The sequence below is a fragment of the Danio rerio genome, chromosome 21, assembly GCF_052040795.2.
Source record: "Danio rerio strain M-AB ecotype USA chromosome 21, GRCz13ab, whole genome shotgun sequence".
Classification (NCBI taxonomy): Eukaryota; Metazoa; Chordata; class Actinopteri; order Cypriniformes; family Danionidae; genus Danio; species Danio rerio.
This window is the reverse complement of record NC_141041.1, coordinates 43779968-43802327: the sequence shown is the minus strand read 5'-3', so window position 1 is coordinate 43802327 and position 22360 is coordinate 43779968. Positions and strand designations below refer to the sequence as shown.

The following is a 22360-nucleotide window of genomic DNA, read 5'->3' as shown; positions in this document are numbered from 1 at the left end:
TTAAAAGCAATATGAGCATGCTTACAGTAACAGGTGTAGTCTGTAGCCCCGCCCCCTGAGACTCGAGTGGGTGGGGCATGGAGCGGACGGACAGTTGAACTGTAAACATTGAGCTTCACCTGCTCTGCTCAACACGGAAATCACCGACAGCCTTATCACTGTCACACCGGTGAATAAACCATTAACCTTCTCATAGAATTCCTCACTTCATTGGTAAAGTTCTCAGCAGTATTACAGTGCGCAGCGGCTCTCTATAATGCCGGGTTTGGATCTGAAGTTTCTGGAGAGACCGCGCCGGAAGTTTTACTGCCCGCTGTGCGAGAAGCCCATGCGGGAGCCGGTGCAGGTTTCCACCTGCGGACACCGCTTCTGCGACACCTGCCTGCAGGAGTACCTCAGGTAAAACACCCCTTATTCTCTCTTTTTCACTCACACACACACAGGAAACACACAGGTAATCACACACATACACACACACTACACGACAAAGAATAATGGAAATATATGCAAAGTCAATGTTTAACGCTCGCTGTGATGTGATGTCCACGTGACGTACCTGTAAAAAACTGACTGGACAGTAAGTAAGTGTTCAGACCAGAATATGATCTGGGTCACTGATAAATAATAAAAGAGGGAGAAAATAATGCTAAGAAAAAGAAGCAATGCCAGCAATGCTTAAAAAAAAGAAGCAATACAAATAGTTAGAAATAATTATAGTTGTATTAAAATATTTTTATGTAGTTTAAAACGTTAAGTCTTTAAATCTGAATGCAATGAACTATAACAAAAAACATTACTTTAAAATGTAGTTTCCTTTGAATAAATTTTATACGTTTAATCATGATGAAAAAGACAAAAACGTGAAATAAAAACTAATAATTATACAACAAATATACAACAAATAGTGCACAATAACTAAATCACATGACAAATTAGACATTACATAAATACAAAAAAACAAATAAAAACAAATATGTCATTAATATAAATATATTTTAATATTACAGTTTTAAATATACTGTATTTACTTTGAAACTTTAAAATATATGATTAATTGTCAAAGGCTCTAACCATGACGAGCAATGGCTATGATAAAAAAAAGCTTATAAATGTACTGTGTGTGTGTGTGTGTGTGTGTGTGTATGATGGCTCTTTAAATAATAAAAAAATACTCGAAAAGATGGTGCTGCCACAATACAAGCCAAGGCATAATTAATAATAAGTATTTAATTATTTGTTTGTTTGTTTAGTGATGGGCCATTGAATTAAAAAAGGTTAATATACATCAGAAAAGGTGATGCTGCCACATAACAAGGCAACATTTTTAAAAGAACATTTTTTAAAAGAACATCTATTTGTTTGTTTGTTTGGTTATGAGCCTTTGAGTTATTTAAAAAAATGTGGCTAATACTCAACGAAAAGGTTATGCTGCTAAAACAAAGCATAATTAAATTTATTTATTTATTTATTTATTTATTTATTTATTTATTTATTTATTTATTTATTTATTTATTATTTATGTAGTTTTAGTATCCAACAAAAAAACCTTCATTAATCAAATTTTTGATTGGAGTTTGTAAACTGAAAACATCTTCAAGTCACCATCTGAATTACAAATGTGTTTTTAAGAAAATTTAATAGATGTGTTTAATTGTCTATGTGAAAAGCATCACTTAAAAATAATTGCCCTTATGACAAGATACAATAAACTAACGCCAAACAGGCCGAGCAAGATGTCCAAGCCGCACTAAATCCCTCAGGCTACAGACTGTCTGTCGGCCTCTGAACTGACAGTTTTACTTTGCAAAGTTGACATAAAATTATGTGCTTTCCTCTGTTACATGTTAAAGTTTAAAAAGAGATGCGAGTATAATCGGACTGCCACAGAAATCTGCTCGTATTCTTTAGAAAGCCTGAAGGATTTTCTAGAAAAGAAAGTATGCAGTGAGTCAGTTTATTTGGTAGTGTTGCTCAACTATAAGCATGCAGTTTTGGGTTATGACCCATTCTTTGCATACCATCTCTTTTCTGACGAGTATACATGCATATATATCAGTCGCACTGCTTAAAAAGACTGAAACAATGGCAATCATTGTCTTGTGGATGTTTTCACAGTGACTGAAAGTCTTGTTCATTCACATTCAATCACGTACACGCTTACACTTAATTCACTGATTATATTCAATTGCTGTTTGTCAGACAATTCACCCAGTGATTTAAAACATGACCATTGGGAGGTATTTAGGGGATAAATTACTGTATAATCCATCTGCTCTTTTAGTAATAGCTATACTGTTAGGTTTATATATAATATGGACATATTTACGATATTAAATTAGCACATTGGTGAACATGATAAAGCATGCATCTGCCTTGAGGTGGCCCATCTGCAGTTCTGACTCACTGAGTGTCCTGAACAAGATAAGACATGACAAAATGTGTTTGTTTTGTTCACACTTTCTAATTGTAAAACTTTGTATGGTTATTAAAATAGTTTATATTACATTTAGGGCGAGGCAGTGGCGCAATAGGTAGTGCTGTCGCCTCACAGCAAGAAGGTCGCTGGGTTGCTGGTTCGAACCTCGGCTCAGTTGGCGTTTCTGTGTGGAGTTTGCATGTTCTCCCTGCCTTCGCGTGGGTTTCCTCCGGGTGCTCCGGTTTCCCTCACAGTCCAAAGACATGCGGTACAGGTGAATTGCGTAGGCTAAATTGTCTGTAGTGTATGAGTGTATGTGTGTGTGGATGTTTCCCATACATGGGTTGCGGCTGGAAGGGCATCCGCTGCGTAAAAACTTGCTGGATAAGTTGGCGGTTCATTTCGCTGTGGTGACCCCGGATTAATAAAGGGACTAAGCCGACAAGAAAATGAATGAATGAATATTACATTTAAATTAAATATATTCCTTTTCGTTGTGTTTTTCCATTAGTAGAAAAAGTCATGATTTGATCTTGAAAGAAACGTTAAGTTACTTTAAAAAATAGTCACTTATTGAATTTTTTTTGATATATAGTTTGCTTAATTTGCATTATTTAAAATGTCAATGTTATTTGTACAAATAAATAAATACATTAATTAATAATAAATAAATAAACAAACAAACAAATAAATAAATTATTAAATAGACATTTAAAGCAGTGGCGCAGTAAGTAGTGCTGTCGCCTTACAGCAAGAACGTTGCTGGGTCGCTGGTTCGAGCCTCGGCTCAGTTGGCGTTTCTGTGTGGAGTTTGCATGTTCTCCCTGCGTTTGCGTGGGTTTCCTCCGAGTGCTCCGGTTTCCCCCACAGTCCAAACACATGCTGTACAGGTGAATTGGGTAGGCTAAATTGTCCGTAGTGTATGAGTGTGTGTGTGAATGTGTGTGTGGATGTTTCTCAGACATGGGTTGCGGCTGGAAGGGCATCTGCTGCGTAAAAACCTGCTGGATAAGTTGGCGGTTCATTCTGCTGTGGCGACCCCAAAATAATAAAGGGCCTAAGAAAATGATTGAATGAATAGACATTTATGGCGGTAATATATTCTGTGTCATCATTAATTCAGTGTTTTCATTAGTAGAAATTCTTTATATGACAATAAAGGTTTTTTAAATAATGTAAATATAAAGTACATTTACATATTTTACTTGTAATAATGCTTCCAATAATAAAATGTACATACAGGATAATGTGTGTTTGTGCACTCAAAAATAAACACAGATTGGTCGTGTTGAATCCAGCACTGTTTTTTTATTTTTTTTATTTTTTATTTTTTGCCGTGTTTGTGTTACACTGCTTAATTTAACTTTTACAGGTTTATATTTTTCATTAAATAATTACAATAAACAAGTTTCAATTTTTTTGATTTGTACTTTAAGTGAGCTACTGTATTACTATTAAATGAAAAATAAAACAAGACTTGAAGCAAGACAAAGACTTCTTTCTGTTTTTCATCTGAAATGCCATGATTATTTATTAATTATGTATTAATGAAAAATACTTAACAAATTTGACCAGATATGATGAATTTTATGATCAACACTGTGGTTGTATAAGTTGCATTAGAAGCAACACATGTAATTTCTGTCAAACCTTGCTATTTTATAAAACGTGTGTTAAATCTGGTGGCAAAAACTGCAACAACTTTCAAACAATCGTAGATCTAGATTCAAGTCACAGGGGCCATTTAAAAATTTGAAAAAGAAGTTATCAAAAAAACCAAAGGTGCACAAGTATGTGCATGCCTCAAAAATGCAGCAATTGGATTTTCCATCTTCCTATGATGAAGCTCCTCAGGACTTTTGTGAAAAATTCCCAACAGGATTTTGAAATGACGCTGTGCTTCAGTGTCACACGTAATGGAAAGATCGCAGCTCTATTAATATATGTGGTGTTGGTCGTTCTGCTTCCCCATGTTGTGTATGTGAGGGATGATTCAGTGTCGTCCTCCTGAAGGCCTCCGTCAGCCTGTGGTGTAGGAGGTGATTCTCCAGTTCCTGTCAAATCAATTCCACTGTGAATCATTCAGGCTTCATGATGTGGAGGCTTCAATCGGAGGCAGTTTTTCAACCTAAAACATATCATGTAAAAGTTCAGCAAATGCAAATCACATTCTAACGCATTCACGTGTACAGTAAGTGTTGCTTTCTGTTATGTTGAAAAGCAAAAACACGTGGACAAAACAAATTCAGCATCTGAAAAAATCTAACTGAAAGACTTGCATTTATAGTGAGTTCCAGATTTGTTTTATTGCTGGCATTTTACACAGTATATATTCATTAACAATTTCCATATTTTTGTTGTGTTTTTCATTTACGTTTATGAATTGCATTTTGGGATATTGATCTTGGCTCAGTCCACTTTTGATGCCCAAAATTAAACTCTACATTTTAACAAAGTGACTTTTATTGACATTTTGTTGTAGTTTGAAACAATATAATGTATAAGAAATATTATTTGGAGGAATAAGTCTGGAAAAAAACAGAAAATGTACTTTCTGTCTATGACAAGGTTTTTGTAGGGTAATATCTGCTTGTTAAGTGTGACGTCACGCGAAGCGGCTTCCGGGTCCAATCGCTCTATTCAACTGAATGGGGAGACTTGTGAAATGGTAATAATAAACGTTTACAAAGCGATTTAATACTTTCGAAAATTCCGGGTCCAAGCCGCCATTCATTTGAGTGGAGAAATCATTAGTTTATGATCACGTTTTATTCCCATCACACATTAAAGTTAATTTTATATAAAATCATAGTGTACACAACAATCTCTGGGCTTGCTGCATAACAAATACCAAAAATTTAACAATGTATAAAAATATTAATCACTTTCTGGCCATCGGATATTAGGCATGGACATATATACTGCGATCGTGATTTTCGAAAGTATTATCTGCTTGTTAAGTGTGACGTCACGCGAAGCGGCTTCCGGGTCCAAGCGCTCTATTCAACTGAATGGGGAGACTCGTGAAATGGTAATAATAAATGTTAATAAAGCGATTTAATACTTTCGAAAATCACGATCGCAGTATATATGTCCATGCCTAATATCCGATGGCCAGAAAGTGATTAATATTTTTATGCATTGTTAAATTTTTGGTATTTGTTATGCAGCAAGCCCAGAGATTGTTGTGTACACTATGATTTTATATAAAATTAACTTTAATGTGTGATGGGAATAAAACGTGATCATAAACTAATGATTTCTCCACTCAAATGAATGGCGGCTTGGACCCGGAAACAGTATTACATACGTCACAAACATATGGAAGGCCGTTGGGACCAGAACGTCTGCAACAACGTGTTATGGCCCCAACGGCCTTCCATAACATACACGTCACCACTTAACAAGCGGATACAGCACCAAGCCGGACAATATCCGCTTGTTAAGTGGTGACGTGTTTGTGACGTATGTAATACTGTTTCCGGGTCCAAGCCGCCATTCATTTGAGTGGAGCAATCATTAGTTTATTCCTATCACACATTAAAGTTAATTTTATATAAAACCATAGTGTACACAACAATCTCTGGGCTTGCTGCATAACAAATACCAAAAATTACATATTACAATTTATAAATAATTAATCACTTTCTGGCCATCGGATATTAGGCATGGACATGTATACTGCGATCGTGATTTTCGAAATCGCTTTGTAAACGTTTATTATTACCATTTCATGAGTCTCCCCATTCAGTTGAATAGAGCGCTTGGACTAGGAAGCCGCTTCGCGTGACGTCACACTTAACAAGCGGATATCGCTTTAAACTATTAAAAATGTCAATAAAAGTCACTTTTTTGATGTTTTCAAGGTTAAAAGTTGTTGGAAGAAAGATCAAGGACCCATAATGCAATTCAAAAACTTATAAATAAAATAAATTAAAATATTATTAAACAACAGAAATTGATATTTTTTTACAGTGTAAATTTATAAGCATATTTTCTATGGAGATTCTTTAATGACAGTCCCAAAATATGCAATATAGCTTTCAAAATATCATTGATATTACTATTAGGATTTAATAGTCTGACTCACTTTTTTAATGTATTTCAATAGTGAAGGAGTGTTCACATGCCCAGAAGACCAGCTGCCACTGGATTATGCAAAAGTGAGTACTCATTAAAAATAGTGCTGTGCAAAGATGAATCGCATCCAAAATAAAGGTTTGTGTATATGTAATATTTGTGTGTGCTGTGCATAATTATTATGTATATATAAATACACACATGCATGCATATGTTTGTTTATATTTAGATATAAAATGTATATACTTGTAAGATACAAATTACATCTAAAATGTAAATGCCTATGTAAGAGGTTCAGTGGTTATCACTGTCGCCTCACAGCAAGAAGGTGGCTGGTTTGAGTCCTGGCTGGGTCAGTTGGCATTTCTGTGTGGAGTTTGCATGTTCTCTCCTCATGTGGGCATGGGTTTCCTTCAGGTGCTCCGGTTTTCCCCCACAGTCCAAAGACATGCACTATAGGTAAATTGGACGTAGTGTATAACTATGTGTGCAAATGAGTGTGTATTGCTGTTTCCCAGTACTGGGTTGCTGTGTAAAACATATGCTGAAATAGTTGGTGGTTTTTTTCTGCTCTGGCAACTTTTAATATACAGACTAAGCTGAAGGAAAGTGAATGAATAAATGAAAATATTTTTGTTATGTTTACTGTAGTTGAATTTATATGAATGTGTATTATATACATAATAAATATATATTATAAAAAAAACACACACACACTTTTCTTTTGGATGCAATTAATCATGATTAATCTTTACCTACAGTTTCAGTTAGCAGCTGATTTGATCCAAAGAGGATCTTTCTTAAAACATCTCCCCTGTTAAGTGTAAGTGCCCCTGTTAGGCTATTTTAAAGGTTTGAAATTTTGGAGCCTCTTGTAACCATCCAAGGTTAAAATGCTTTCGTTTTTTCCCTGTTAAACATTTCAGCTTCAGCTCTTTCTCAGTGGCTGAAATAGTTTGTTCAAAGATAGTTTTACTAAGCTTCTCCTTTCTAATTTTCTAAACTGATCTGGGGTGCTTTTCCTAAACAATGACGTAACTCGCGGCTGAACTATCATAGTACGATGCATCGTTTGGGAATAGAACGATGTATTGATGAGTGTTTCCCAAAACCTGTAGTTTCTCTGTCGCAGATCTATCATTTTAACCACATTAGTTATAACAGAATACACCCATACTGATGCTCTAATAACAAACTTCTTTATAGAAGAACCCCATAATTTCTTTGTGCAAATTATATTGTTTTACACATTTAAAAAAATCCAATATTAGTTTTGGTAAAACATGAACTCTTTTTCCATATTAATTGAAATGAATGTAAACTGCACATATAGGGCATGTGTTTCCTTTAAAAAAAATTATTGAGGACATTAAATATTCTATTCTAAAACATAAAATCACTTACAAAAGCTAACACATATTCTAATATCATATATAAATAATAATAAAAAAATAATGAGGCTATTTATTAAGAAATTAAATTTAATATTTATTATTATGAAATGAAAAAAAATCCTACTTTAATAATAATATTAATAATATTGATGATGTCGACGATTATTATTATTATTGTTATTATTATTATTATTATTATTATTATTATTATTATTATTAAGTAGAATATTGTTTATTTATGTTTTGTTATATATTTTTTAAAAGTCTACTTTTACAATTTGACACATGCAAACCACTGCAGAAATGTTCTAACTAACAGGCCCATGTCATATACAGTACAGATACTTAATAAATAACCTACTATAAATTAAAAGCATTAACGTATGCTGTGTTTTTTTGTTTTTACAAGCTTTAAAGATGTAACTTAAATTCTGCTTTTAAATAATAGGTCACCAATAGCTTATATTAACATCAATGTTTTTAGTGCTCCCTTCGCAGTGCACTTTAATAAAATCAATGTTTTTAAAGTGCACTGCGAAGGGAGCGCTATTGTAAACATGAAGATCGCTAAAACTGAACTTTGAATTTAATTTAAAAGTATTTGAAAATACTTTGAAAGCAAATTGCAACTAAAAGTGATGCCTTTAATCCTTTAAAAAAAAAAAAAAAAATCATTCCAAGTTTGAATGTTAGAATGTTCTAAGTGAATAGGGCATAGGGGGATAACTGGGAGTAGAACACAGCCAGGAACTATGTTTCTAACCACAGTTCCAGAGGTGTAGCTGCAAGCATAAAAGTTAGCAACACAGTTTGCGAATGTTCGTTCGAACAATGGATTTGGGAAATGCCAAATCAACGAACTATGTTTGTAACGACACGACTTGCTACCTTAGTTGGCTAACGATGGTTTTCGGGAACGCACCCCTGATTGGTCAGATCATGACGCACTCTGTTCTGAGTGGTCTACTGCTTTTAGAACATGTTTGAAACCAAACAACCATTACATATCTGAATTTGAAGCCAATTAAATGACATAAAATGAAAAGAAAAGAGAAGCCAAAATATGTTCACTGTACCCTGTTGTCTGGTTGCTGTATATATAGGACATTTAAATGAATGGAAATCTAAAAAATATAAAAATTCTGTTATTAATTAGTTGCCCTCATGTTGTTTCAACCCCCTAAGACCTTTGTTTATCTTCAGAACGCAAATAAAGATATTTTAGATGAAATCCGAGAGTTTTCTTATCCTCCATAGGCAGCAAATACAGTAACGAAATGTTCAAAAAAAGTCAAGACCTCTTCAGTAGTTCAACTATAATCATACAAAGCTCCAAGAAAACTTTTGTGTGCCAAAAAAACTGTAACTGCTTGCCTTTATTTTCTCTCCTGCATCAGGTCTTCTACATTTACTATGAGCAGTATGATCTATTGCCGTTAAAGTATGCAACAACCATTGTATTGTGCATAATTAACTTGCACCCTGATCTGATGCAGAAGACAGTGGCAAACAAAGTTGTTCTGACAGTTTTTGGCACGCAGTCGTTTTCTGTGAGCTTCATATGATCCCAGTTGAACCACTGAAGTCACATGGAATATTTTGACAATGTCTTTGGTTCCTTTTCTGGACTTTGAATGGCTCGGGACCTTTTGAAAGCTTTTGGATTTCTTCTAAAATATCCTAATTTGTCTTCTGAAGGTCTGAAACTAGCGACATGAGGGTAAGTAGTAAAAACGTTTAATTTTTGTGTAAACCAACACTTTAAATAGACTGCTATGCTTTTCAAATGTTGCATGTTTTACTCCAGTACATAGTCATGAATGTGTAATTGTCATTGCAGATTTTTCCAGACTTAGAGCTGGAACAGCAGATTCTCTCTCTGCCCATCCGCTGTATCCACAGTGAGGAGGGCTGTCGCTGGACTGCACAGAACAAGCTCCTTCAGGTGAAAAAACATGGCCTATTATGTACATAAAAACACAGATTTTAGTCATACTTGTAGAAGCTCGTACACACAACCTTCTGATTGCGGTTTCTGTATGGTTTCTGGAATCCCTGGGAAGTGCTGGCCGATTGTTCTGCATGGCATTTAACACCCTAAAAACAGCAGTCAGCCTATTCACTAAACTATTTTCTGCTAAAGAGTATGTGTTTTAGACCTTCATTCTCATTACAGTGGAATTTTTGAGGCCTGAAATAACATACATTTAAAGTGCTTCTAAACAAAAACAACCTATATTAATATGTTCACCTGGGTTTTTTTGTAAATATTAAAAAGTTTTAACTCACACAAACTGCCATCTTATTAAGTTATGACTTAAAAGTGTTTTTTTTTCATTTTATAGTATTTTATTCATGGTTAAGTATAGTAACCATGTTTTTGGGTGCATTGACTACCATTTTTTATAACCATAGTTTTACTACAAACTCCATAGTCTCGCAAAACGTTAATATTAAATTGTTCATTGTTCACAAAGTGACATTAAGAAGACATTCTGAAAGATCATGTGACGCTTAAGATTAACGCTTAACTATACTTTAAATAAAGTTTACCTATTAAAACCTAACATTTTAATAATCACATTTCTCAATAGTACCGTTTTTTTCTGCACTAGACTTTTAGAAAATTTTTTTTTTAAATTTTACCCAATCAAAGCTTAGCATATATATAGATCAGGCATGTTCAAACTTGGTCCTGGAGGGCCGGTGTCCTGCAAAATTTAGCTCCAACCCCAATCAGACACACCTGGGCTAGCTAATTAAGTTGTTACTAGGCTTTCTAGAAACATCTTTGCAGGTGTGTTGAGGCAAGTTGGAGCTTTAATCTGCAGGACACCGGCCCTCCAGGACCGAGTTTGGGCACCCCTGATATAGATGATCTAGATCAATGTTTCTCTACCATGTTCCAGGAGGACCACCAGCTCTGCACATTTCCCATGTTGCCTAAACCAAACACACCTGATTCAGATCATCAGCTCATTAGCAGAGATCGAGGGACCTGTAATGGGTGTGACAGACAAAAGAGACATCGAAAACATGCAGTGTTGGTGTTCTCCCAGGAACGTGGTTGAGAAACACTGATCTAGATGAACAAATCAGATGAAAAAAAATGTAAACAGAACTTAATAGTGTTGTAAATGACAAAATAATTATGAAATATACAGATGGTTCATCCACTGCATCTGATTTGAACAGCCATTTTTTTCTCATATATATGCTCCCAATTTGGAAACTTAAAAAAACTTGGAACTTAAGGTGCTTTTCACCGCATGATAGAGCGCTGTTTGGTTTAGTACGGCTCACTTTGGGGCATTTTCCACTTCTTTAACACCTTGTACCTGGTACTTTTTAGTGCCACCTCTGGTGAGGTTCCAAGCAAGCCAACCCATTACCAAAATGTATTGTAGACACACTGTTCATTACAGATTGGTCACATTTTGGTAGAATCGTTTCCACCAGCATCAATGGGTCTGCAAACCAAATAGTTTGTTTGCACAAATAAACCATTTTTATTCCACTACAAGAAAAAGATGTGAAAAAAAAATCGTGATCAGAAGAAGAGGTCCAGAATTAAAATGTTTTTCGGGGAGTAGAGGCAGAGCAACTATTTCGATGACCCCAACTAAATTGAAGCGGTACTAAACTGCAGAAAATGCAAACTGAGCTAATCAAAACCAAACCGAAGTGAGCCAAACCATACCATACTCTGCAGTGGAAAAGCAGCTTTAAAAATGTCCTGTTCATAACTAACACTTTGTAGTACCAATTGTTCTTGTATGACTTCACCACACGATTATTTGCTTAGCTTTGCTAGATATACCTGGATAGATTGATGAATGTCTAAAGATTTAGAACTGAATGCATGTGGGTCAAATGTTTTGTCTGATTTAATCTTTTTAAAGTTCAAACACTATGGCCATTTTTGTAGTTTTGACTGTCCATTTTTTGAGATCTGAAAGTCTGATCAGTTACAAAAGATTTAGCACAAATTTGATATCGAGTACTTATCATGTCTTCAAAATCAAAACATGCTATAACCACCCAGATCTCTGTCCTCTCCTGCAGGCCCATTTGTCAGTGTGTGAGTTTAACGTGGTGTCATGTCCAAACCGATGTTCTGTGAAGCTGCTGCGTCGTGAACTACCCGAGCACCTGCAGCACGACTGTGCTAAGAGAAAACTCCACTGCGATCACTGTGGAGAACAGTTCACCGGAGAGGCATACGAGGTCAGACATGAGCATTTCTCACTGCTGTCTTACCATCACAGTCCTTTTTCATACTGTAGCACAATATTTGCTCAACATTTTAACATCAGTGTTGATAATTGAAAGCACAAAATCCAACAGCCATAACCCAACAAGACCTCACCCCTTTATGATATCTCCTCTGTAGTTACTAGATGCGCCCTTTTCTGCAAGGGACTTATTTTTATTTTTTAAATTGCTTAGTGCAACTATAAGTTTACTATATTTCAATGATAAAAATGTTGGGATTTCTATATATCAATATCAACATGCGCAATGTTTAAATCAGGCTTTTACTCTGAGGGTTTTGGCAGCTAGTAATGGAATGAAAAGACAAATACAACACTCAAGCTTTAATAGTTTTATTGTAATAGCCTGGTAATTAGTTAAAGATGGGAGTTGGCATCTATTCAATTTACAAAAGGGATTTTATGAATGTAGAATGAACATTATGGGCCCTATAATACACCCGGTGCAATGTGGCGCAAGACGCTGCGCAATAGTCTTTTGCTAGTTTTAGCTTGGCGCAAGAGTCGTTTTGAGGCGTTTCGCTACGCTGTTTATATAGCAAATGCATTTGAACTCATATGTGCGCCCATAGGCGTTCTGGTCTAAAAAGGAAGGCGTTCTGAGGCGCACTGCTGGCGCGTTGCTATTTTGAGAAACTATAATAGATTTTTCATTAGACCAAAACAAACCCGGTCTAAACTCCGGCGCAGAGTTGCGCCTCGCTTACGCACTGCTTAATACACACAAGAGAGCAATAGGCAAATATCTTTACATATGAAAAAATTTAATATTAAGGATATATATAGGATATAATAAGAATAGATATAGGATATAAATATAAAGGATTAAAATATTACAAAACATTTTATTTTCTAGCCTACATAAATGTGAAAAACCACTGCTTTTATGTCTTCTTCATCTCGGGAGGCTTTTTCAGTTCATTCATAACAATTTGCTTTTGTATAATGTTATTATTATTAGCAGTATTATTTATTATATCCATATTTATATTTGTTTTATTAAAAACAAGCTTAGATTTGTCCACCTGTCAGGTTTTAGACCATATGGGGCACAGCATGTGTTTTAGGATATAACTCAGGTTTTTGAGCACGCTTTGTTATTATTGTTCATTTATTCGTTTGCTGGAAATTAGAACTGAATTTAGAAACAGTTTTGACACGAATATTTGCGCTTAATAAAAGCAATTATTTATTTACAGACTAATTGATGTCTGTGCGTAAAGGTTTTCCTATCCAAGAGCAAAAGTGAAAGTAGATCCATTATCTCTCATTCTCATGCAGTAGATGCTCTGTTTAACAGTTTTCTTAACAGAAAAAACTGATCCAAAAAAAAAAAAACTGTTAACTGTTCGCTACTGAAATGCTCATTTTTTCCACTTAGACTTACTTTACGTCCTGTAAATAACGAATTCAGAAGAGACTATAATTGGTTTATTCTCAAAACACACCTATGACTCATTAAGAAAATAAACTCAACCCTTTTATACCATGCACCACGACGCAAAACGGATTTTCCCGTCCTTAAATTAGCAAAAATGCATTCTGATACGCCTTGAAAGCGTTTGCGCCCTGCGTTTTGCGCTCTGCGCATGGACCGTCAAAATAGAACCCCATATTCTAATAATTCAAATAACATGCAACAGTTATGGAAAAATACATAAACCTATGGGTTCAATAATGTCCAATTGTCAATTAGCGCAGTGGATATATTTTATGTAAAAATCAAACAACATACATATTCCGACCTGGACAGTTTAAAACATAAAAATAAAATAAAGTAAAAAATAAAATAAAAGCAAACAAAATAAGTGATCAGACTAAATGTCATTATATTTTAAATGATTAAAACATTTATTGCTGACAAATAAAGGAAGGCTAAAAAAACAAACAAAAGTACTCTCTAGCTCATAGGTCTCAAACTCAATTCCCGGTGGGCTGCAGCTCTGCACAGTTTTGCACTGTGCCAAACACAGTTGATGCAACTAATCAAGGTTTCTTAGGCTGTTTCTCAATTCCATGATGCAGAGAATGGACTTGCATGCTTGTGAAGACCGGTCTTGCCAGGTCACCTAAGAAGAATGAATATGGGAGAGTGCGAGAACACAATGCGTCCTGTGAGAAATGTGATGCTGCGTACTTCTTGATGGTTATGTGACCTACATGCATTTTTGACAAAAAATTATGTAAACATTACAGCTTTCATACAACGATTTATAGCTTTTTTTGCCCTTTTCACTATAGCCTCCTGAGACGTCGCCCATTGACATGTGTCCTCTGGACATTGCGTTTTCATGAATTTTTTGAGCTACTCTGTCAAGTCCTGTTTGACTGTTCAGAGGACATCCTGGGCTTTCTAGCGATATGTCATTTGATTGGCTTGCATGCCAGGAACCACTTCAAAAACTGATTTTCAAAAAAGCACATTTTATGGGAAGGATAGAGGCATGTAAAATTAGCTTTTTAAATGTTTTTTTTTACTATTATTATTGCATATATATTTGTTTATTAAAGTGTCATGAACAATACATTTAGCTTTCATAGCTGTTGTGCTGTGTCACCACGACCATCTTAATGTAATTAATGCATGTTGTAGGAGGCAGAACTGAAGCAGAGAGTATTCTTTATTAGATAGTTGAGGGAGACTCTGATTTAGAGTCTGACAATCAGACAATTAGAGAATTAGAGACAATTAGAGAACGACAATCAGTTTTCAATCGCTTTTATGTTAAATTTGTTTTGGATTAACATCCTTTTTTTTTTTTTGAGTCCGGCTGTTTTTCAGACTAAACTGTTTCAGGAATTTCAATACAAAGGGAAAAAAATGGCTTTTTTCTTTTGTTTTTGTTACATTAATATTGGATTAGTATCCCTTTACATATATATCCTGTACAGTTTTGATGTCTGAGTTTGGCAGTTGTTTTGAACTAAAATAGTCCTGTGCTGCACTACAGTGGACATGCTGTACAATTAAAAATAAAAACAAAATGAAAAAACTCTAATTTTAGACTTTTTTTTTAAACCCAAAAGATGTAGGAAATCACAGAAAAAAAGAAAAAATCTTCAGGTCTCTGCATAAAGACTTTACAAATACAAGTTGCACAATACAAATGAAACATATTTTATTACGAATTTCAGCAATTAAACACGCTTAATGTGTTTATGCCTTTATAAAGATTTTCATGTTAATGTTTATTTTCACCGTCTCATTTAGGGATACTGCTGAGACAAATAAGTTATGTCTCTGAACTTTAATAATAAATCTATATAAAATGCTGCGCTTCCCACCTCCAGTCGCAATGACTTCTGGGACTTCTAGAGCGAGTTAGGTGCTCAAGTCTGCATTGATGCGTCCTCGATATCAAGAACACATTTGGGAACTTTCATGCGCCCTCTGTTTTTTGTGGAATTTTTATATATATAATCACATTTAGCTGAACTAGACTCTGATGTCTGTATCAGATTCAATTTAACTAGAACTGCACCAAAATTCAACCACTACTCTACTGCATGCCTGATTTGATGGGATGTTTCTCAATCTTAAATAACGTTTTGGCTTTTTTCACTTTTCATCATCTATGTTAAGCTGCTTTAACACAATGTTCACGGTAAAAAGCACTATAGAAATAAAGATGACTTGACATATTTTCTTGTTTCACATACAGTTGAAGTCAGAATTATTAGCCCCCTTCAAATTTTTTTCTTCTTTTGTAAATATTTTCCAAATGATGTTTAACAGAGCAAGGAAATTTTCACAGTATGTCTGATAATTTTTTTTTCTTCTGGTGAAAGTCTTATTTGTTTTATTTCGGCTAGAATAAAAGTAGATATTAATTTTTAAACAACATTTTAGGGACACAATTAATAGCCCTTTTAAGCTATATTTTTTCTCAATAATCTACAAAATAAACCGTTATACAATAACTTGCCTAATTACCCAAACCTGCCTAGATACCCTAATTAACCCAGTAAAGCCTTTAAATGTCACTTTAAGCTGTATAGAATTGTCTTAAAAAATATCTAGTAAAATATTATTTACTGTCATCATGGCATAGATAAAATAAATCAGTTATTAGAAATGAGTTCTTAAAACTATTATGTTTAGAAATGTGCTTAAAAAAATGTTCTCTCCGTTAAACAGAAATTGAGGAAAAAATAAATAAGCGGTCTAAAAAAACAGGGGGGCTAATAATTCTGACTTCAACTGTATATTGTTTAAATATAAAATTAGGCACATGATTCTAAGCTCACTTGTTATTTGACATTTAATCTGGCTTCTCAACACCACTTTACTCTCAGTAATATTTATTTCATCTTCCTTTCTGTCCTCCTTTAGAATCATCAGGGTGTTTGTCCCGAGGAGAGCGTGTACTGCGAGAATAAATGTGGTGCTCGTATGGTGCGCAGACTTTTGGCCCAGCACTCGGTTTCAGAGTGTCTTAAACGCAAACTTCCCTGCAGATACTGCAAAAAGGAGTTCCTCTATGACACTATTCAGGTCAGTGCACTATATACTCTACCATCCTACTTCTGCAACATTTATTTACATTTATTATACATTTAACTGTTTTACCACTTATTAAAAAACAGCAATAACTCTTATTTGTCTGTTAGTGACTTAAACCACTGTGTTATTCTTTATTAAACTAACATGTCTTTATTTATTTTGCAATATTAGTGTTAACCACTTGTGTTTTTTTTTTTTAATAAGTTAGTCTTTTTTTCTCTAGTTAGCTTAATTAGCAAGTTAGGTGTTCTGTTGCATATTGATAAAAAAAAATCCTTAAAGGGCTTAAAATATTGACCTTAAAAACTGTTTTTTAAGATGTAAAAACTGTGAAAAATGTTTGAAAAAGAATCACAATTTCAAAGAAGTGCAAATAATTTTGCCTTCAACTATATGTGGTAATATTATATGTTTAAAAAAGAAATGTAAGTAAAATGGGTATCGTCCGGGATTTGCAGCCTCACCCTAAATACCCTTTGAGTATTTAGATGAGGCAATGCATTGCAAGGTCTTTGATTTATCTAAAAATTTCTTAATCTTCCTTTACAGAATCATCAGCAGCAGTGTCCACGTTTCCCCATGCAGTGTCCTAACAGATGCGGCACACCGGGAATCACCCGAGATACTTTAATGGCGCATGTGAAGGAGGGATGCAGTACTGCTATGGTGCTTTGTCCATTCAAAGAGGCTGGCTGCAAACACAGGGTATGATCTGCATTTATGGATATTTAACATATGTCTTAAATGGGAAATACTGTGGCCATGAAATGTATCTGACACTCTTATGTGTGTCAGTGTATTAGTGGACAATATATAAGTACAACAGAAACAAACTGGCAGACGCTGTAACTATCCTTAGTCATGCTTTCAGTTAGCGACACCTAGTGGCAAACTTGGGTATGGGCTGCCAATATTGCTTATTTTTAAACTTTTTCTTTTGCTTTAATTTGTTGAACATTTTGAATTACAAGTTTAGAGAGGAGTTAAAACATTTATAAGATATTTCCAAAGTGTAAATGCTTGTAAACAATTAATAAGAATGACTATCTAATAAACACTGATGATGATGATGAAGACTAATAAGTAGCAAAGAATTCTGGCCCAGATTTGGCATAAAGCTGGCACAGCAGGCATTCATCCAGCACTGGCATACAGCATGTGGGCCAAACATGGCCCGGGTTTGGCAGAGGTGGCACCGTTTTTTAAGGCGGCACACAAGATTTGGGCCAGATGAAAAACATAGTATTTGGCCCAGATTTAAAATTTTGATAAGTGGGCCATTTGAGTTTGGCCAGTCTTGACCAACATTTAAAATACACTAAAATCATTTTTGAGTAAAGAAAAAAAATTCTACCAATCAGGTCACTTTGAGAAAAAGCGTGCCCATAGTGTGCCTAAAGCGCATCACTCCATGGGTTTATCAATTTCATTGCAATCGTGACACACCAACCTATCTGGCCCAGTTCAGGCCCAGTTATGAGTTATTAACTTGGCTGAGACTTGGCCCAGATATGGTCTGTGTTTGGCCCTTGTCTGGAAGCCAGATTTGGTCCAGTCATGTACAGTAATTCACTGCGGCATATGGGCCAAGCAAAAGGCTGATTGTGTGGGCCAGAGCTGGGCCAGAGAAATTTTGCTATGTGGGAAATAATAGTTTTTAACATCTAAACATTTTACTATAATTTAAGTATACATTTTACAGTGTATTATTATTAGTCAATACATAATCTAGGTAATAACCTACCCCTGATTCTAACATTTACTCATGTAGTAACCAGCACTTTCTTAGTTAATTGCAGCATAGATTAGAATTGCTGGAAAAAGTTATATTATATAAAATATAATAGATATATATATAAAAGCTAGTGCCAACAACCAATGACATGACAGAAGAAGAAAGCTTCTCCATGAAAATCATTATCAAAATGGAGTCAAAGACAAAAACTGTGCTTCAGTTGTGTTCACCAACATTTCTGGGAGATCTAAAGTAACCAAACGTTTTTTATGAGTTAAAAAAGACAGCGTGGAAGCACAGATTTTGTATTGTATTGTGTGTGTGTGTGTGTGTGTGTGTGTGTTTTAGCATGGATGGTTTAGATTAAATGTAAAGTTTAAAATGCACACTGTTCATATAAGTTGGCTTACAGTTCAATAAAATAACAAAATAATTACATTTTTGTTTGTTATTAAATCAAGGGGGTCAATGTGAATGCTATATTCAAAACTAGTCCAAAAAAAATCACTTAACGGGAGTAATAGGGGATAGCGTCTTTCTTCTTGGATAGGGATGGGACATGATTTGTTTTGTGGGATATCTGATATTTCCATTAACAATCAATTAAACCTAAAAAAGAAGGGCTTTTTCAAAATAACAAAAACAGATTTGGGACTTCTGTATGTATAATGTTTTTCCATGTTTCTCCAAAAGCATCAAAATCTCCAGCACCATATCATGTGCTTGTGTCTTCCTCTCTATTGCACTTATAGAGTCCTAAGACCGGGGTGGCTCGACACCTTGAAGAGGCTGCACCGACACACCTCTCTCTCCTGTGTGGCCTGGTAAACCGCCAGAGGCTGGAGCTGAGGGATCTCCGGCGCCGTATGGAGGAGCTCTCCGGAAGTCGAGACGGCACACTGCTCTGGAAGCTCACAGACTTCAGCCAGCGGCTGCAGGAGGCCAAAACCAGGACGTCTGGGTGTCTGGAATTGTTCAGTCCTGCTTTCTACTCTCACAACTATGGCTACCGTCTGCAGGTGTCTGCTTTTCTCAATGGGAATGGCAGCGGCGAGGACACGCACATGTCCGTCTACCTCCGTGTTCTTCCAGGAGAGTATGATGGGCTTTTGGAGTGGCCTTTCCCTTACCGTGTTTCCTTCTCGCTGTTGGATCAGTGCGATCCGGCGCTCACCAAACCCCAGCACATCACAGAGACCTTCAGCCCAGATCCCACCTGGAAGAACTTCCAGAGGCCACGGCCTGGAGCTCTGGGAAGTATTCGCGGAGGCTGTCTGGATGAGAGCATGCTGGGATTTGGCTACCCAAAGTTCATCTCCCATGAAGAGATGAAGAAAAGGAATTATATCAGAGACAACGCTGTTTTCATTAAAGCATCTATAGATGTGGTCCAGAAGATACTAAACTGAGTTTTGAAATCATTGATAAATAATGTGAAAATACAACACTTGCACTCATCTGTTCAAAATGAGGAGCTTTTTAATAACAAATGTATGTTTAATTAGGGTTTTACCACAAATGAAGGATTTTGAGATACTGTGAGCATGTGAAATGTGAATACATTATTTTGCTTGTCCTTTTTTCTATTGTATGTTTCAAATAAATCACATTGACTCTTGAAAAGGCTAATGTGTAACACTCGTCTTTAAATCAACGGGATACACAAGAAAAAAATAAAAGATATGGTTCAATTCTCTAGTTTCTGTATTCAAATTTTATCATGGATTAAGAGATACTTTATGTAATAAAACCACAAATGTCTCTGAACAAGTCCTAAAAATGAAACAAAAACACAAACAACATTTATACAATAACATAATACAGAAATGGTGAGTGAGGGTGTGTGTGTGTGTATGTATTTATATGTGCAAAGTCCGTGGATGAGAGTATATGCAAAATGGATTGTTCTCACCAGAAAAGTTTGAGTCCAGATAATTGTACCATCTTAAGTTGCAAGTGTCCTTTTAGGATAGTCTTTACTTCAGACCTGAAAGACTAACAAGTCCAAAAAGGGCAAAAAAAATCCACACAAATGATTGTCCCTCGCACACGAAAACAAGAAAAAAGCTAGACCTCGGCAAACTCTTAAGGCTGATTTATACTTCTGCGTCAAACGTCGGCGTATGCTACGACGCTGACGCATAGCCTTTCGCCGTGGCCATCGCCGTCGCTGACGTGCACCTCTCAAAAAATGTAACTACACGTCGCAACGACGCGTAGCGTAAGCTCTGTGATTGGTCGGCTTGGTAGCGCTGACGAGTCTGGGCGGGACCGAGAGCCGCGCGAATGGCGCAAGCGATTGTTTACAAGTGTGAAGTCCCGTGAAGGAGCTCCGGATGAAAAGTTTTGTTTTGTGTTTACCTCATAGTTAAAGTTGTTGCACGTCCGCCGGTTCCTGACTCAGAATGAGCGAATTTGAGCCACTTGTACATCCCGGAAGTGTTCAGGAAAAGCAAAAAAGCAGAGAAGAAACTCGACACAGAGGAACATTAACACCTCACTGCCCACTAGCGTTTCGGAAGTGTTAATGCAGACCGACAGAGACAGCGCGCAGAAGTATAAATGCACAGCCACGCGCGTTGCCTGCGCCGTGGGTTACGCCGGTCACTTGACGCAGAAGTATAAATCAGGCTTTACTCCATGTGCTCCCCTGACTTCTTCAGATGACACTGTGAGTAATGTCCAGGTGCCCTCTATCTCCCCCTTGTGGTGAGTATGTTATGTGAATGTGTATATATTGAAAAAGATCGACAGAACAGGAAATAGAACGCCGATACATTCACCTCACCTCATCCCTTCAAAATAAAGAATCTAAAATAAAAGTCCATTATTCATTTGTATATTCGGAGCTTTAAGAACCGTGAGTATGCTTTACTGCCAGGCCTATTCACACATTTAATGAACATAACAGAAAGCATACCTCAATTATGTGGCAGCGCTACAAATGACAGTCATTTTCAAGAAAATGTTTATGAAATGAGGGCTGCATAGTGGTGCAGTGGGTAGCACGTTCGTCTTACAACAAGAAGGTCACTGTTTCGAGCCTCGGCTGGTCAGTTGCGGTTTCTGTGTGGAGTTTGCATGTTCTCCCCTTGTTCACGTGGGTTTTCTCTGGGTGCTTCGGTTTTCCCCACAGTTTAAAGATATGTGGTATATATGGTATTCTCTTCTCTACCAGTGTCCCCTTCGCATTATACAATCTAATAGTGTGTGCTTCTCTCAAAATATTCTTTCAATTTAGGCGTCACTTTAAACCTTTTACCTCTGCATCGACTATGACCCCTATACATAATAATTATCTTTTTCTTCCTTCTTTCTCAGATTCTGTATTTTCTTTCTGGGAAAAGAAAGGTCTGAAATGCTTTGAAGATCTCTATATTAACAATGTGTTTGCAAATTTTTCAGAATTATCATCATTATTTAACCTGCTCCCCTCCCACTTATTTCGTTTTTTTTCAGATTAGACATTGTGCTTCCTCTCTGTTCTCTGAGTTTCCCTCCCTGCCTACAAAGTCTCCATGGGAAGAGGTATTTGAAACTGAATGTTCATACCAGTGGGATTATTTCTAAAATATACGCAATTATTTTGTCAAAGGATCATTCTCATAACATTAAAGCTATCAGGGCCTGGGAAGAGGAACTTGACTTAGAGTTTGAAGTTGACAACTGGAGTGCAGTATTGGACAATGTGCGCACCTCCACTTCATGCGCTAGACTTAGTTTTATACAATTTAAAACGATACACAGAGCTCATCTCTCAAAGGCCAAACTTTCTAAAATGTATCCCAATGTTTCTGATATGTGCGATAAGTGTAAACTATCACCTTTTAACCTTAGTCATATGTTTGTATTTTGTCCCAAGTTGCAGAATTACTGGATTACTTTCTTTAAAATTGTTTCAGATATTCTGGGGGTCAAGTTAGCTGTTTGCCCTTTAATCGCGATCTTTGGTGTTCC

General features: G+C 35.9%; 1 protein-coding gene and 2 long non-coding RNA genes across 5 annotated transcripts in view; 2 read left to right on the top strand and 1 right to left on the bottom strand.

Moving 5' to 3' along the window:
• Positions 1 to 22360, top strand: part of LOC147838945 (uncharacterized) — a 1276407-nt gene that overhangs the window by 368733 nt on the left and 885314 nt on the right. The window lies entirely within an intron of this gene.
• On the top strand, positions 118 to 20026 carry traf4b (tnf receptor-associated factor 4b). Of its 3 annotated transcripts, XM_087299442.1 has the most exons (8): positions 118 to 399; positions 6528 to 6579; positions 7258 to 7319; positions 9731 to 9835; positions 11956 to 12117; positions 16498 to 16659; positions 17218 to 17373; positions 19156 to 20026. In XM_087299442.1, exons 6-8 carry the CDS (start codon positions 16558 to 16560, stop codon positions 19810 to 19812), a joined length of 915 nt encoding a protein of 304 aa, XP_087155568.1. In that variant the 5' UTR covers positions 118 to 399; positions 6528 to 6579; positions 7258 to 7319; positions 9731 to 9835; positions 11956 to 12117; positions 16498 to 16557; the 3' UTR covers positions 19813 to 20026.
• Positions 3915 to 21111, bottom strand: LOC141379905 (uncharacterized). Its single transcript, XR_015520621.1, has 3 exons — positions 21041 to 21111; positions 20316 to 20494; positions 3915 to 4544 (listed from the first exon to the last, which is right to left on the bottom strand). It is a non-coding gene; the product is annotated as an uncharacterized LOC141379905 (long non-coding RNA).